This window comes from Otolemur garnettii, unplaced genomic scaffold (genome assembly GCF_000181295.1).
Source record: "Otolemur garnettii isolate 467f Iridium unplaced genomic scaffold, OtoGar3 scaffold00027, whole genome shotgun sequence".
In the NCBI taxonomy this organism is placed as follows: domain Eukaryota; kingdom Metazoa; phylum Chordata; class Mammalia; order Primates; family Galagidae; genus Otolemur; species Otolemur garnettii.
The window spans coordinates 277,379-295,365 of NW_003852422.1; the positions used below are offsets into that span (position 1 = coordinate 277,379).

The following is a 17,987-nucleotide window of genomic DNA, read 5'->3' on the forward strand; positions in this document are numbered from 1 at the left end:
AGCTCACAGCAACCTCAAACTCTTGGGCTTAAGTGATTCTCTTGCCTCAGCCTCCCAAGTAGCTGAGACTACAGGCACTCACCACAATGCCTGGCTATTTTTTTGCTGCAGTTGTCATTGTTGTTTAGCAGGCCTGGGTTGGGTTTGAACCCGCCTGCCTTGGTGTATGTGGCTGATGCCCTAACCACTGAGCTACAGGCACAGATCCTATAGACTTAGTTTTTTTACCTTGCAAAGAAATAGTCATTTTTATTTGACATATCATACGGAAATGCAGCATCCCTATAAAAATCTTTCAATAATTCAGATTGCTGATTCTGTTCTTCATAAGATTTAACTATCTGCTCTCATAGAAAGAAAATTTTGGCTAGTACCTGTCTCTGCAATAGGCAACACACTTTAGAAGATATGGTAAACCCACACTAAACACCTCATAGTTCAACTTCAGCATGTTAGGAAACTGACAATGCTTGGTTGCATTTGCACAGATGGAGTTATCAATACTTATACCTGGTTGCACATGTCACTTAAAGTAGTAGATTTGGCACAGAGACTTTGCTGATGCAGGATACAATGAAAAGAAATGAGAGCATCTGGATCTGCCAATGTTTTTCTTATCTGTGCAAGAAATAAACCTTTCATATTTTCCTGTCAGAGAAGGTGCACCATCTCTAAATTTACCAAATACAGTCCAGCTTTATGACATTTATCTTAAAATTATTGAAGATATCTGTTCCCCTCATTTGGTTTGCAGGAGTATCCAAATAAGTAACTCTTTGTAGCAAAGAAAATCTATTATGATCTGAATGAAGTATAAAACCTGCACTGTCAGTAGTATCAGTTGATTCATCAAAGTGATTGAATAATGTATATTTTCAATTTAAAGTATTGAATGAAGTTGTTCTGTTAAAGTTTTTCTAATGAAAACAGAAAACCTGGGCCAGGCACTGTAGTTTATGCCTGTAATCCTAGCACTCTGGGAGGCTGAGGTGGGTAAGACTGCCTGAGCTCACAGGTTTGAGACCAGCCTGAGCCAGAGTGAGACCTCATCTTTGGAAATAGCCTGTGGTGGGCACCTATAGTCCCAGCTACTTGGGAGGCTGAGGCAAGAGAAATACTTAAGCCCAAGAGTTGAGGTTGCTGTGAGCTGTGATGCCACAGGTCTCTAGGTGACAAAGTGGGACTCTGTCTCAAAAAAAAAAGAGAAAGAGAGAAAAGAAGGAAGGAAGGAAGGGAGGGAGGGAGGCTCAGCCAGGTATTGTGGCAGGTGCCTCTAGTCCCAGCCACTTGGAAGGCTGAAGAAGGAGGATCACTTGAGCCCAGGAGTTTGAGTTTGCTGTGAGCTATGCTGATGCCACAGCATTCTACTCAGGAAGACAGAGTGATACTCTGTCTCAACCAAAAAAGAAAGAAAAAACAAAAGGGAGAACTGTTGACAATTAACCTGCCATGTTCAACTTTTTTTTTTTTTTTTTTGAGACAGAGCCTCAAGCTGTCACCCTGGGTAGAGTGCAGTGGCATCACAGGTCACAGCAACCTCCAACTCCTGGGCTCAAGTGAGTCTCCTGCTTCTGCCTCCCAAGTAGCTGGGACTACAGGTGCCCACCATAATGCCCGGCTATTTCTTTTGGTTGCGGCCATCACTGTTGTTTGGCGGGCCCAGGCTGGATTCGAACCCGCCAGCTCAGGTGTATGTGGCTGGCGCCTTAGCCACTTGAACCATAGGCGCCGAGCCCAACTTTTCTTTATGGGAGGAATACAGAGGTTGCATGGTGCTACTGTTGCCACCCAGCCAGGTTCACCTGCCCTCTGCCCAGGAGAAAGCCAATGTCCAGAGAAAGAGTTTATTATACATAGTGGAATTTTTCAAACACATTTGAAGATTGGGGAGTCAGGGGTTTTAAAGACAGTTTAGTGGGCAAGGGTTAGGCACTCAGGGTCTGTTAATTGGCTGGTCTTGAGCAGAACCATCAGTCCTTTGGTGCAGGCTGCCATCTGGGTGAGTAAGCCAGTCCACCAGAAAGCATTTCCTTAGATGGAGGGTCCAAGGCCAGTTGACTCAGTTCCTTGGTCTGTGTGGGTCAGTCTATGCCCTTTAAGAGGGGTTATAGACGTAGGTATACAGAGTATAGAATTTTTTGAATATATTTTTTGCTTCTTATTTATTCTAAAAGTAGCAATATTTTCATAATTTTAACTTTCACTTTTTAATGTACCATTAGTCAACTTTTTTTTTTTTTTTTTTTTTTTAAGAGAGAGAGAGTTTCATTCTGCTGCCCAAGCTAGAGTGTAGCAGCATCAGCCTAGCTCACAGCAACCCCAAACTCCTGGGCTAAAGTAATCCTCTTTCTTCAGCCTCCCAAATAGCTGGAACTATAGGCACCTGCCACCACCTGGCTGAGTTTTCTATTTTTTTTTTTTTTTTGAGACAGAATCTCACTATGTCGCTCTCAGTAGAGTACTGTGGTGTCACAGCTCACAGCAACCTCAAACTCCTGGCTTAAACAATTCTCTTGCCTCAGCCTCCCAAGTAGCTAGACGATAGGCTCCCACCACAATGCCCAGCTATTTCTTTCTTCTTTTTGGTCATTGTTGTTTAGCAGGTCCAGGCAGGGTTCGGCCCTGCCAGCCCTGCTGCATGTGGCTAGCGCCCTAACCCCTCAGCTATGGGCACCAAGCCTGAGTTTTTTATTTTTTTTTTTTTTTTTGAGACGGAGCCTCAAGCTGTCCCCCTGGGTAGAGTGCCATGGCATCACAGCTCATAGCAACCTCCAACTCCTGGGCTCAAGCGAGTCTCCTGCCTCAGCCTCCCAAGTAGCTGGGACTACAGGCGCCCGCCACAACGCCTGGCCATTTTTTTGGTTGCAGCCATCATTGTTGTTTGGCGGGCCCGGGCTGGGGATTCGAACCCGCCACCTTAGGTGTATGTGGCTGGCACCTTAGCCGCTTGAGCCACAGGCGCTGAGCTGAGTTTTCTATTTTTAATAGAGACTGGGTCTTACTCTTGCTCAGGCTGGTCTCAAACTCCTGAGCTCAAGCAGTCCACCTGCCTTGGCCTCCCACAGTGCTGGGATTATGAATGTGTCACTGCACCTGGTCCACTTCACCTTATTTTGCCTGCAGTTTCTGAAAGACATTACATTGTAATCCCTACTCTTATTCCTCTGCAGGGAAAGTGTTTTTCCCCTCTGGTTTTCTTCAAGATTTTCTTGTTGTCTTTGGTTTTATTCAGTTTGAGTAGGACAGGCCTGGGTGTGGTTTTAGTCTTGTTTTGCTTTATTTTTTGACACTTGCCTTGCTTGATGTTCTCTGTTTCCTGGATATATGGTTTGGTGTCTGTCACTAATTTTATGATTTTCTCACCATTCCACCATTTCTTATGCTCCCCCTCCCCTGGTGCTCCCAGTGTACTGGTTACACCCCTTGACGTCATCCTGGGATGGTCTGCTGTGTTGTTTCCCCCATCCTTTTTTCTCCTTGCTTTTCAGCCTGGAAAGTTTCCATAGACCTACCTTCACATTCACTGAGTCTGTTCTTTGTTCTGCCAAGGCAGCTGATGAAGCTGTGAAAGTATTCTTTCTATCTGTTAGTGGGATTTCCACCATTGTCTTTTAATTCCTTCTTATTGTTTCCATCTCCTGACATGACCTGTCCTCTCTTGCATGTTGTCCACTTTTTCCATTAAAGCCAGTATGTCCTGTGGCTTCTGTTTTGGGTGGCTGTGACTGTCTCTTCAGATTTGAGGGGCCAGTGTCTCCTGTAGTCTTAATTCTCTACAGGCCACAAGAAATCCTGCTGGCTTGCCATCTCCCCAGCTATTTTTTGCTGCAAGGATGAGAGTAATGACTGCCAAGCACCTTGCACATGGGACCTGACACCACAAGTTTCTCTGCTGCTGAATGTTAGAGCCAAGCCCCTAGGGTTTTTTTTAATCTCATCACAAGTTTCCTCAAGAACCAGGGTGAGTGGCTAGCAGCCCTCCTCCAACATCCCAGACTTAGGACCAAGGCCACTTATGTTTACTTTTCATTTCAAAGGCACCATCCATTAGGCAACTTTTGAAATGGCTCCCAGGGTGTCTATACTCAGGTAACACTCTCTGGGATGGGCCCTCAGGACTTGCTCCTCAAGAGCAGATGGAAAGAGTGACCAGAGTACCTCTACTTCCTCTCTGATGACCTTGCTGGTCACTCACTTTGGGCTTCTGTGTTGGTTTCCAGTGGCTTCTGTGACAAATTCCCATAACCTAGGTAGCTTGAAATAACATAATTTATTCCTTCACAGTTCTGGAGATCACACCTCTGGAATTAGTTTTACTGGGCTGAAATTGAGGTGCTGGCAGGTCCATGCCGCTGTAGATGCTGCTGGGGAGTTGCTTCTTTGCTTCTTTCAGCTTCAGATGGCTGCATGCCTCAGCTTGTGGCTGTAACAGGCCACTCTTCAAAGCCACATCTTCAGATCTCCCTCTGCAGCACCTTCACATGGGCTGCCCTTCTGTGTGCCATCAATTTCTTCTTCCTCTTATGAAGAATCCTGATTGTGTTTATGGCCCACCTGGATAATCCAAGGTGGATTAATTTAATCTCATCTGCAAAAATTTTTTTTTCCATAAAAGGTAAAATTCACAGGTTGCTGGAATTAGGATATGACATCTGTGGGGGTTGTTTTCCAGCCTTACATGGGCTGGCTGGTCTCTTCTGTTTGGGAGAGCAGAGTACTATGTGACATCAGTACCTGTGAGGAGTGCAGTTCTGAGTGCTGCGCTGACCTAGGTTTGGATCCCAGCATTCAAAGGGTACAAACCAACTCTGTAGTTGCCACCCCACCCTATGGACACCCCACAGAGGGCCCCCATAGGGTGGGGTGGCAACTACACCCTCTGTGGGGTGTGCACCAAGAATTCAAGGTTTGTATCCACTTAGTGGACTCCTGAGCTGGGATGCGTGCCTTGGCACACTCTGGAAAGTAGTAGACTATGGGCTGGCCACCAATTCGCCTAATGGGCTCCACATTCTCTCAGCCATGTTTGGGACAAAGGAGGTGTAAGGCGCTCTAGTGAGACAGAAGGGAAGGCTGTGCTCCTAGTCCAACCTCCAGGAGGAAAAGAATGGAAGATGTTAGGGGCTCTAGAGCTGGGAGGAGGGTGTGACTAGGTAAGAACACCTACTTTCTTTCCCAGCCCTGCCACAGCCTTCTTCTGTGTCTTTGTTCCCCTACACTTTCTAGTGCTGCTTCTCTGAATAGTGCTGAGTGGGGTAGGGGTGGGGACACTGGAGGGGCCCTGATGCTGTGTCTTATCTGGGAATCTCCTTGTAACCCTGGCCTGCTGGGGCTACTCTGAGTTAGGCTGTTAATAATCTCTGTGATTTTCCACAAAACCAACAAGGCAGGAAGCAGGAGGCCACGCCACTTGGACCTGGGGGAAGTGGACACAGATGTGAGGAAGCTGGCTCTCCCACACCTGCTGTGCTCCTTGCAGTGGCTGCACAAAGCAGGGGCGGGATGAGGGCTTTCTGCTACAGACCCCAAAGGCTTGGAGTTGGTCTCTTATGCTCTGGAGCTGCACCGGGTGGTGTGTGTGTGTGTGTGTGTACTTGGCCACAGGGTTGGCTCCACGCTCCCCAGTCTCCCACCAGAGTCTATGTCCTGGCCCTTCCGGCAGACCCCTCGCCTGGCCCCACCCGAGAGTGGTCAACCTTCTTTGGGGGTCAGAACTGCCTCCCGGACGCCACAAACTTCCCAGCGGACTCTGCAGGTCCCTTGAGTCAGGATCCAGCTGGACAGACTCGTCCTGATAGCAAATGGGCGCAGAGGCCCCTTGATATCCCCAGGACGTCTTGCCCTCAGGTGACGCGGCAAAGGGACCAAGTCCTCCCTGCCCCGGCACCGCGTCCTCCTTGCAAGCCTCATATACAGAAGCCCTTTGTCACCGGGATAGCTGGAGACGGTCCACGCGGGCATCTGGCCTGAGGATGCGGTTCGGCCAGGCAGCTATTTTCTGACCTGGGCCGGGCAGAGTTTAGCTGAGCGCTTGGTGGCCGTCCCCACAGCATCGGGATCCAGGACTCTCACTGCCTGGCGCGTTCTAGGACCCAGTGGCGTCGCTCGGCTGCCCAGGGGCGGGCCGGCTTCTGGGCATTGTGACGTCACGAAGGCGTGGCTCCCAGCGCTCGCGCTCACAGACGGACAGACCAGCGGAGCGCGCGCTGGTAAGGGGCGCTCGGATCCCTGGCGTTCTGCAGGGCGCGGTAACTCTAACCCTATCCCTTCCTGGGGGTTTGTGCAGGGCAGTCCCCGGGGGCCTAAGACTTGGAGCCAGAATACTGGGTCACGGCCGCCGGCCTCAGCCGTGAGTGCCCCACCGGGCCGCGCGCCCCCCTATCCCGGCCAGTCTTCCCCCCACCCCACTGGACTGAACCACACCCTGGCAGTAAAGTCCCCTTCCTGGGTCGCCCTCTGGCACTCCTTCCCTCCACCGCCGGCCCTGCGCCCGCCGCCCCTGCCTAAGGTCCCTGTCAAGCCCCGCGGTGCGCCCTGGGCCTCGGGGCTGCGCTCTGTGCCCGGGCCTTACCTCTGTGCTTCCTTGCCAAGCACAGGTGCGCCCGGACCCAGCCCCCAACCGATCGGACTTGAGTTCTTCACCCTCTTCCCTCCTTTCCAGGCGCCGATGGTGGCGGGTCGCGCATTGGCGGCGGCGGTGTGTTACCTCAGGGACCGGTGAGAGCCGAGGCTTCAGCCAGGTGTAGGCGGACCTCAGGCGGCGGGCGGGTGGCCCTGGTTCCGGGATGGAAGCGGAAGGCTTGGACTGGCTCCTGGTCCCGCTGCAGCAGCTGGCTTCCTGGGGGGCGGCCGGGGCCATGGTCTTCGGAGGGGTGGTGCCTTACGTCCCACAGTACCGGGACATCCGCAGGACGCAGAACGCCGAGGGCTTCTCCACTCACGTGTGTCTGGTGCTGCTGGTAGCCAATATTCTACGGATCCTCTTCTGGTGAGTTGGGGGCTGGCACCTAGGTGTCCCCGGAAAGATGGCTTTCTCCTTCTGGGGGTCTGGCTGGGGCCTCTGGCGCGCGAGTGCCCGCCCTTCTGCGGAGGAGCGCGGTAGAGGGTGCGCTGCCGTGATGGCCCGGCCCTACCTTGTGTGGTCTCAGGCAAGTGACAACTTCTTATGAATTTATGTTTCTGAAAATAGTGGTATTGGAGCAGAGAATCTCAAATATATCTACAGATCTGCCTCCTCCTCTAATGTCAGGCGGGCGGGAGGTGAGAGGCCCCGGGGACCGAGTCCCTCCCTCTGGGAATTTACATTTGCAATGGCGGGGGTGGGGGGTGAGGAAGCCGGGAAGAGGGTGGAGGCCGGGACCGCGGCTTGGAAGCTAAGGGCCTGCAGTCTGGTGTGGCATCCGGTAGGGGAGGGGCTGTCCTGTGGTTTTTCTTCCTCGTTTTCATAGGAAGTCAGATGTTCCGGCTAATACTTAAGTGGAGAATATTTTTTCTGCCCCTCTCAGGCCACCTTCTGTTGTTATTTGCATTTTGCTAAGGAAATTGAAGTTAATTTTAACAATTGTTCAGGGCAGACAATTGGAAGGGCAAATTTTCATAGGAAATGAAAGAGGTTTCGTAGCTGCATTCTGAGGCCAAAAAAGCTCCAATTTCCCCCTCTTCTGGGTAGTCTTAAGGCCACACAGAGCAGGACTTCAGGCAACTGGTGTCCAGAGCTCTGCCTTTTTATATCTGTAAGTTGACCCCCACTAAGGGACAGTAACACACTGGTCAACACACAGAGGTGGTCATCCTAAGGAACTTGGCCTACCATACTGGTATGCCCATGTGGTGCATGTCTGGCCTGTGAAAATTAGGTCAACTTAAGGAGGTGGTCAGTGGTCAGCTATGGAGATTCTACTGTAATTAGTTTTTAAATCAACCTTATGGAGATATGATTTACATAAAGTAATGTGTGCCATTTTAAGTGTGGAATTTGTTGAGTTCTGACAGATATGTCCACTTTGGATTCGTAGGCCCAGAAGTTCTCTTTGCTGCTTTGGGTCCTGTCCCAGCCCTGGCCTCCACAGCTGTTGACTTATTGTCCACTGTGTGCCAGGTCTACCCTACCTGGGATTTTCAGATGGTGGGCTCATGAGAATTTGTCTCCAAGGTGCTGACTGCAGCAGCTTTCTTGAGTTTGAGTCTTGTCTCTGGCCAGGCTGCAGCTGGGCAGGGGTCAGAGGTGCTCACTTTGAAGGGCCCTTCCTTCCTTCCCCTTTCCCTTTGGCTGAGGTGAGACACCCTAAAGTGTAAGGTGCATGAGGCAGGTCCTTAAGTATAATTGTGTCTAGTGCCGTTCACTTTTGTGCAGGGAGCAGACCAGCCAGCGGGCACCCACCATGTCTGGGCACACAGGGATTAGGCTGTGAGGGAACCCACTCAGCTTTAGGACTTTGCAGTACCCTTCCTCTAAACTAATGGAGGAGAACTGCCCAAGCTGGGGTTACCAAATGGGAAAAGTTCTATTTAGAGGTGTTTCCTCCCCAGTAGGCTTATAGTTCAGAATTGCTAAAAGAAATTACCTGATGTATATGCCAGTATCCTGTTTGGAGAAGTCAGAAATTAAGCCAGTTCCCTGGTGCCATCTTAACACTGCCTCTGGACCTCACTGGCATTTGACACAGAGCAGTGTTCCCATTCCTGATGAAGACAATGCGCTGGGAGTTCTCTCTTCATCTTGATTTCTTTCCTAGTAAAACACTGGGAGACTTCTGGGGTGGGGGCGGGAGGGGCTGAACTTCCTCCACTGCTCCTTTCCATAAACTCCACATCAGGAGCAGTCCTAGGTCCCTCACAGCCTGTGTGGCCACTGGGAACACACAAGGCCCTGATTCCACAGCACGTACCAGGAGACTGTGGTAGTCAAGCAGGGAGGGCAGAGGGTCTCTGCAGCCCAGGGGTGTGCCTTCCCAGTGCCTCACCCTGCACAGTTCTATAATCCTGCAGGGCTGATTTACTGTGTAAACTGAAAAAATTTACTAGAGTCCAACAGGCAGTCTGGGTACCACCCTAAGTCTGGCCCTCTGCTGAGAATGTTACCAGCCACTGTTCTTTCTCTTGAACAGCCATTTCATGCAGGGCGCTGCTGGTCAGAACTTAACAGGACTAGATAAGCTTACTTGCTGACATCTGAAGATCATTTTTTCACTTCGAAGGCCTACCATCATAGATAAGTTGAGGAACTAAACTCCATGGTACTAGTCAAAGACCGAGGGCACTGTGTATACCCAGTAAAGTGTAAACTGACTATAAATTTAGTCTAAAATAAAAATACTTTAAAGATATAACTAACCACTTTAAGAAAGGAAGATATATAACTTTATAATCTATGAAGGGAAATCTAACATATACCATAATAAATGATAACATTACTGGTATTTATTTTTATTGTAAAATTTAAAAGTAACAAAGAGAAAGAAGAGAGAGTTCTTTAAAGAGATATCCCTACTACTCTCCAAAATTGCTGACTTTTCTATAAATAAAAGTAAAACTTTTGATCTCATTTACTTTTTCACTGATGGGTTTGGGTAACAGATGAATTCCTTAGTCTGACAAGAGGTGAGGCAAGTACCAGCTTATTTCTTTCTCCAGACATTTTTTGTTTATTTGTGGTGTCAGATACACAAAAATTATGCATGTACCCTTCTTTTCTTTTTCTTTCTTTCTTTCTTTTCTTTTTTTTTTTGGCCCATCAGCTTTCATGAATGATTGTGATTGTGTGGCTCAAGATAACTCCTCTTCCAATATGCAATAGAGAGAGAGAAAAAAAAAGGTGGACACCCTATAAGAGCTTCTTGTCACCACTGCTGTGCTCCACCCTTACTAGGTTAGCAACCTTTTTCATTTAACAGGTTTTGAGGGTTTCCCATGTGTCAGAGGCTTCAGGGTTTGTGCCTCAGCGGAAGGGAGGAAGGGATATGTGGATTGTGTATGCTTGCATGTAGGTACAGGTTGGGAGAGAGCAAAGGGGGCTGAGGCAGGATCCAAGTGAGGTAGCTGGTGGGTCCACAGCAGGACAGCGCTGCACTTAGGAACTTCAGCATACTTCCAAGAGCCCAGTCCCTTTGGTCGGTGTCCTGTCCCATCAAGGATTGTGGGTGTGCCACATGTGAGAAGTTCTATAAACTGAAAAAACTTACGTAACTTTCATGCTTTTGTTTCTTATAATCCTTATTATCATTTTGCAAAAGTAGCATTCAGCAGATCACACGCCATGAGATGCTGATGTGCACAATTTGGCATCTATGGTATCAGAAGACAGGAAAGGGGCTGGCTCATGCTGTGTAGCTAATGTTTATGTGGAGGAGAAGAGGGTAAGGCTGCAGGGCTGGCCAGAGCCTCATCATCTCCAGGGGAGCCACAGCTGTGGGACACTCAGCCTTTGCTGGCTCTTAAGAATGAAAACACTGTATCAGAGATATGGTGACATTTTGCTACTGCGGGCGATAGATTCAGTGTTGCATAGGGGAGTAGATAGATACACAGCTTCTCTTCCATTAGTGTTTTTCTGTTACTTTGGAAAGCTGAGCCAGGGCACTCTAGCGTGCGCAAGAGAGTGAAACTTTGTCTCCAAAAATTAAATAAGTAAATAAATAAATAAATAAGGGAAGAAAACTTAAACCAATTACATAAGTAAAAAAGATATCTTTCTATTTTAATTAGTTTTTAAAAAATTACTAATAATGTTGAATTTTTTTTTCATATTTGTTTTGTTCCTAGTACATCTTTTTTTTTTTGAGATGGAGCCTTACTCTGTGCCCTGCTGGAGTGCTATGGCATCATAGCTCACAGCAACCTCAAACTCTAGGGCTCAAGTGATCCTCCTACTTCAACCTCTCAAGTAGGTGGGACTATAGGTATCCACCACAATGCCCAGCTAGTTTTTCTGTTTTTAGTAAGATGGGGTCTTGCTTTTGCTCAGGCTGGTCTCAAACTCCTAAGCTCAGGTGATCCACCTGCCTTGGCCTCCCAGAGTGCTAAGATTACAGGTATGAACCACTGCACCCAGCCCCTTATACTAATTTTGTGAAAAGCTGTGCTGGTTGAAATTTTGTCTTTTCCTTTATCCTAAAATTGGTTAAACCTTCACCTCTGTTCCTTCTCATTTTGTCTTAAATGTTCTTGGTCTTTACTGTGAGTATTTGGTTCATCTAGATTTGATTTTTGGCCGTGTGGTATGTAAGGAAACTCAAACCTTGATTTCCCCACATAGTTTCTCTATGAACATTTAAAAAACAGAAGTGGACTTTTGCACATGGTGGCCCACATCACTCACCCTCACTGCCAGAGATGCATGGGGGTGAGGCGCTGTTGAACAGCAAGGCAGCTCTTCTCCAGCATGCCCCAGAGGCAGCGGCTTGGCCTCCTGGCCAGTAGAGAAGAACTAAAGGTGACTGGGAGCTGGCTGTGTCCTGCAGCAACTGTAGGGTTGTGATCTGCCCTTCACAAATGAAGAGACTGAGGCCTGGGGACAGTGGGTCACAGGTGCTGGATCCACACAGCCTGTCCTGACAAGCCCCAGGTCACAGCTGCCTCTTTGCAGCCTGGTGTCCTCTTTCCCTGGGCCTGGTCTGGGAGACATTTCCTCCTCCCTCTGCTTCTGAGCCCTTCCCTGTGTGTTTCTCAGTCTTCACAGGAAAACAGCAGGATCCTGGGTGATCTCTGGGGATACAGCTGGTCTAACTCCAGCCCAACTTTCTATCTCCACTGGGGTATGGGCAGCTCTTTTCTCTGCCTTCTAGGGTCTCCTTACATTTCCATGACCCCAGGCAGCTGCTGTTTGTTGAGCTCCCAGAAGACATGGGAGAGGCTCCTGAACCAGTGGTGTGTTAGCCCAGATGAAACTGAGCCTGGAGAATTGGTGTGGCCATCCCCTGAGGAGTCAGTCCCTCTCAGCTCCCTGTATCCCCACCTACCATTATCTGCGGCTTTTTCCTTGTTGCTGGAGCCTCACCTGGAATCTGCTCCCTCTGGTGGCACCTTTCCACCTGCTGGGCCACAGGCTGAGTAGGCTCTGTGGGTGAATCTCTGAGCTGCTGTCCAGGGCACACTTTGAGCTGCCTGAGAGCCACCCTGGTTGGTTAGAATTCACTCTGGCAGTGAGCTATGATCATGAACATGGACTTGTAGCATTAGAGGGAATCTGAGGGTCAGTCTTCTACCTTTGTGGAACATTTTTCCTTTTCATATCAGTTACAACACCAGGCTGTATCCAAGTTTGTGATTTACAAATTGCTAGCAACAAATGTTTCTGCTGAGCTTGGTAAAAATGTCTTTTGTTATTTTAATTTCCTGCAGGATTCTGGTTAGTTCCCTCTCATGGTAGCCAGAGTGGATGGGTGGGCATCAGACCACCCCAAGAGGCAGACAGAAAGGCAGAGGCTATGGGCTTGTCACCTTCCAGTTTCTTGGCTTAGGAGGGTGGGACATTAGATGGCTCTGTAGGGTCTCCAAGAGAGCTCATATGTGATGACCACTCAAGTTCTGGACATATCTTCAGGCCAAATGAGCTCTGCAGGCTGGTTGTGGTGGGATTCAGATTAGGATAGGGTGGGAGCTTTCAAAGGATGGTGGACCCTGGCCCAGCCCTGGGGGTGGTGACCCTGCAGGCCTGGGGTTCCAGCGTCAGGGTGATTCCCTAGGTCCTGTCCTCCCAAAGGCCCGAGGTAGTATTGGTGAGATGCCCTACACTGGCAGAGAGTCAGCAAGAAGGCCTGGGAGCCTGGGATAGGCAGGGGTGTCAGGGAGGGAGGGGGCTGTGTCCTTGTTGCCTTTTATTCTCTGGTCGGGGTTGAGGGTAGAAATTTGGCTTCTGACCCAGTTGCTGCTCTGTCTGCTCTGTGGGTACCTTGGGCTGCTCTGGCCCAGCCACCCGACCTCCAGCCAGAGTGGGAAGGGCCTTGGACACCTGGGCTACACTGGAGGAAGGGACTCAAGACCCCTTACATCTGGTAGCTGGCCCTGGTGCAGCCAGGTGTGGGGCTCTGTGATCTGGTAGGGAGGCAGGAAGGAGACTCTGGCACTTGAAAGAACCCATGTGTTGTGCAAAAGGGTCTTAGGTCAGGCTGTCCCAGTGTTGCTGGCCTCTCCAGCACAGCCCAGCCCAGCCCAGCTCATGGTGATTGGAGTCTGTTGGCCACATGGTCTTAAAGGTCCCCCCAGTGCCCCTCTTCTGGTCAGGCTGCACCTGATCCCCTCACACAGGCTCCCCCAACATGGGCTCTCCCACCATGTAGGCTCCCCTCCACACATGGACTCCCCTGAAGTGGGCTTCCCTGATGTCTGCTGCCATGGGCTCCCCAGACGTGGGCTCCCCCCATGCCCACGCGGGCTCCCCTGACGCGGACTCCACTGACGCGGGCTTTGCACTGCAGGTTTGGGAGGCGTTTCGAGTCCCCACTGCTGTGGCAGAGTGTGGTCATGATTGCCACCATGCTGTTGATGCTGAAGCTCTGCACCGAGGTCCGTGTGGCGAACGAACTGAACATAAAACGCCGCTCCTTTGCAGGTTGGTGATTAATAACTTTCAGACATAAGGGCCCCACGAAATTGACAAGCAGAGCCTGTCTCAAGTTTACTGGGGAAATAGAAGCCAGTTTACATTATATAAATAGCTTCCATTTCACTGAATATGCTGCTGTCTCTGACTGATAGCATTTCTATATGTTAAATGACTTCCGAAAGTGAAGCATTTCCAGCCGTGAGGCAGCGATTGGTCTTCACACCACACCCTGGCTGAGGATTGCAGCTGTAGATCCTGAGTCAGAGCCAGGAGTGCCTCTGTTTGTGGCTCAGCTGGGTCACAGATAGTGCCCGAGAGGGCAGTTTCCTGTCTTGCAGGGTAGCTTTTATGTGGTACCCTTTTTTTTTTTACTGTCACCCATGACTGAGTTCATGGATCTTTCTCACATACAATGTTAGACGGGCACCCAGTGTTGGGCTGCATTGATGGAGGTGACCCTCCATGGAGTCATGTGTAAGGTCTGCATGCTCTGCGATCTATGCTTAGGACACACCTAACATGCTTGGCACACACCTAGCAATGCGTGACACATGTAGCACATGATTAGCCCATGTTTAGCACATACTTGGTATGTGCCACTCCTTAACATTTGTCAACTTGGAAAATAGAAAATACTTCTTGCTGTTTTTGCCTTCTCTCTCTTTCTCTCTCTCTTTTTTTCTTTTGATATAACATTTCACTTTGTCACCCCAGATAGAGTGCTGTGGCATCATAGCTCACAGCAACCTCAAACTCCTGGGCTCAAGCAGTCCTCTTGCCTCAGTCTCCTGAGTAGCTGGGACTACAGGTGCCTGCTACAACGCCCATCTCATTTTTCTATTTTTAGTAGAGATGGGGTCTCGTTCTTGTTCAGACTGATCTTGAACTCATTAGCTCAAGCGATCCACCCACCTCAGCTTCCCAGAGTGCTGGGATTACAGTCGTGAGCCACCATGGCCAGCCTGTTTTTGCCTTCTCTTCTGCAAGTTTCTTCCAATCTGACCTTCTTTGTTTGAACATGTAGGCTGGCAGGCTTCTTGAATGCAGGAGAATTAAAGGCTTCCTTGTGTCTTTCTTCTAATGCTAAATCTTAGACAGCTTTCACTTTAGTGTTGTCTGGAGGGTGGTGAGAGAGCACCCGATTTAATCTCAGCTGCTGCTTGGAGAAGCACTTTCCCCAGAGTTTGTTTAGCTTTGGGGCTACTGTACCTTTGAAATCTTACTGGGGAGCTGCCCAGACACTTGTCCCAGTCTCTATGTGCTCCTCCTTTGTGAGGACCCTTCCTCTTCCTTTTCTGTGTCTGTTTTCAGGGAGAGTTGAATGTGTGCTAAATCCAGTCTCTGGGAAGGCTACCCTGACTCTTATGAGTGACGTTTTCAGTGTGAAAGTTGCCACTGACATCTGTTTTCTGGTGTGTTTTGTTCTCACTCCCCTATTAATTGCCAGTTCTCCTCTCCCTGAGTAACTGCTCTCTACCCTCCTGTTGAGATTTGGGTTTGAAATTATAGCAGAGATAGTGCCAATTATACTACTGATCCTGCCTAGAAAGCTGGATTTTTTTTTTTTTTTTTTTTTGACACAGAGCCTCAAGCTATCCCCCCTGGGTAGAGTGCTATGGCATCACAGCTCACAGCAACCTCCAATTCCTGGCCTCAAGCGAGTCTCCTGCCTCAGCCTCCCAAGTAACTGGGACCACAGGCGCCCGCCACATGCCCGGCTATTTTTTGGTTGCAGCCATCATTGTTGTTTTGGCGGGCCCGGGATGGATTCAAACCCGCCACCTTAAGTGTATGTGTCTGGCACCTTAGCCACTTGAGCCACAGGCACCAAGCCGAAAGCTGGATTTTAAAACTGGTCCAGGTCTCATGCAAGGTGAGGGAGGAGCTGTGGCTGTATGTTTCTGCTCAGGTAATGCAGCTTTCTTCTTGTAAGTCTCTGACTCTTCCCCAGGCCCCTTGGAGCCTCAGTCTTTTTCCTGACTGCAAGGGAGGTTTGGAAGCTGAGAGAGTGCCATAGGCCTTGCTCAGCATTTCTATTGCTGTTTGGCTGTAGATTGGAAGCCAGGCTTTGTGCCCTTGCCTGATGCTGCTTAGGCCCCCATGTGGTACATGGACATGGGTTCCAGATATCACAGGTTGTGAATATCTAGGAAGTGTGGCCCACTTAGTGAGTAACAATCCTGTGATGTTGCTGGAGTGCAGGAATGCCTTCCAGGACTGGTGTTGTGCACCCTGCTTCACTGGGACATCAGCCTGCAGGTGTGGGTGCAGGTGAGCAAGGGCAGGACTTACTTTCCTCCAGCATTCTCACCCAAGGAGCATTTCAGATAAGAAAAAGAGATGATGGATTCCTAATGTTCTGTGTACGTTTTTCCAAAGAAGTATCTCTGTTCTGGTTAACTAAAATCTAGCTAGGGCTGGATCCTGAATGCGTAAAGTGCCCTTCCATGGTGGGCAGAAAAACAGCCTCTAATATGTCCACACTCTAATCCTGGGAACCTGTGACATGTTGTCTCACATGGCAAATTGACGCTGCAGATGTGATTATGGCAGGGACCTCGAGATGGGCAGAGGGTCCTTGGTTATCTATGTAGGCCTAATCTAATTAAAAGTGTCCTCAGAAGTGGAAACACCAATCAGAGGGACTTGGCTCAAGATGCACTTGGTTCTCTGAAGATGGTGCAGGACTCTGGAAGCTGGGCTAGCTGTGGCTTCACAACCAGCAAGGAATCCTCTTGCCTTAGTCTTAGTCCTAACACCAGGAGGAACTCAGTTCTGATAGCAGCTGGAATAATTTTAGTCCATTAGACCCATGTGGGACTTCTAGCCTCCAAGGCTGTAAATCACTGTTCTCACTGCTGCCATGACCCTAGGAGCCCTTTTCTGTTCCCCTTTTCTTCCAGACGTGGAATATTGGGAAACAGATGACCTGAGGCTGGAGTTCCTTGGGGAGCAAGCTGGTAGGGCTGTGGAAACTCCAGCCAGGGCTTCCCACCTCCAGCCAACCCTGCTCCTCTGTGCAGTGTGCTCCAGTGGGCCCCTCAGGACCCCAAGTGGGAAATCTAAACCATGTAGACTGACATGTAGTTACATTACTCACACCTGGAGTACTCTTAACATTTGAGTCCAAGATGGAGTCATATGTTTACGTCTCTCTGTGTAAGAGACAGGTGTTCCTAAGAGAGGCCTTATGAAATGAGTGGGTTCATTTCTTCTCATCTGCTGAAGGGCAGGGAGAGTTATGAAGAAAACCAGAAAGCTCAGGCCAAGTCCTGGTTTAGCTGATGCTGCAGGAACCCCATAGTTGCAGAGGTAGGTGGCACTGGGAGGGATATTTCACAACCTAAAAAAATAGAAGTGGCGCTGTTTTCCAGCTCTCTGTTACAGGGATTTTTACATTTTGAAGGTCACCAATTCAATTTGAAAGTTAATAGTAAAAAGGCATATAGGGTATTAAAGAAGAAAGGGCAGGTTATTTACAAAACTAAACCTGTGGCTGGTTGTCTGGTCTTGAAGAGCTAGCTGTGTATGCTTGTATGGATGTTCAGGGAAGACGGAGGGATGTGAAGTGAGTGTGAAGGAGCCCCCGCCTGCCTCCGAGTGGCCACCTGGGCATTTGGCTCTCCAGGTCTTTTTTTTTCCTTCAGTCTCCTATCACAATGTTGGTATAATTTTCAAAATTAGCATCAGACTTAAAATCCAACTCATTCCACAGAGACATTTTCTGGTGCCCTTGCTTGTGTGGAAGGAGGTCAGAGTAGCTGGAGGGGCGTGCCTGGCACATCCCTCGAAGGTAGACTGGCAGATGCATGGTCACCACCTCCGCTGGAGCAGGGCCTCTCCTGCAGCCATGTGCTAGCCTGGCCTGGGGAGCAAGTGCCTGCCTGTGTTAAACCTTTCACTCTTGATTACACAGAGTGGTCATGGGAAGCATAAAGCTGATGGGCCTGGCCTATTCATCCCTTTCTATGGTTTCTGAAGCAAATCACAGCCATAGTTCTATTTGTGAATAGTTCAAAATGTGTCTCTAGAGGATTAGGACTCCAATAAGCACAAGCACAACACCCTTCATCCATAGGAAAATGAAAAGCCCCTCACTACTCTTCTGGGCTGTCTCCTTTGTTCCTTATTTATTTATTTTGAGTCAGAGTTTCACTGTGTTGCCAGGCTAGAGTGCTATGGCATCATCATAGCTCACAGCAACCTCAAACTCCTGGGCTTAAGTCATCCTCCTGCCTCAGCCTCCTATGTACCTAGGACCACAGGTTCCTGCTGCAACACCCGGCTAGTTTTCTATTTTTAAGTAGAGATGGGGTCTCACTCTTGCTTAGGCTGGTCTCAAACTCCTGAGCTCAAGTGATCTACCCGCCTTGGCCTCCCAGAGTGCTAGGATTACAGGGTGAGCTACTGCACCCGACAAAATGAAGTCTTTTTTTTTTTTTTT

General features: G+C 49.2%; 1 protein-coding gene across 3 annotated transcripts in view; it reads left to right on the forward strand.

Moving 5' to 3' along the window:
* Nucleotides 1-6,194: 6,194 nt before the first annotated feature.
* PQLC1 (PQ loop repeat containing 1) overlaps nt 6,195-17,987 on the forward strand; it is a 39,336-nt gene continuing 27,543 nt past the window's right edge. For 2 of the 3 annotated variants that reach the window (XR_002773054.1, XM_003788389.3), the window contains exons 1-2: nt 6,786-6,988; nt 13,416-13,549. Coding sequence is in view for 2 of the 3 variants with exons in the window: in XM_003788389.3 (XP_003788437.1) it covers nt 6,786-6,988; nt 13,416-13,549 (337 nt within the window). In the remaining variant the exon portion in view is untranslated. Of the gene's footprint in view, nt 6,249-6,661; nt 6,989-13,415; nt 13,550-17,987 lie in introns of those variants that run through there. The other variant, XM_003788388.3, reaches the window with a different exon arrangement.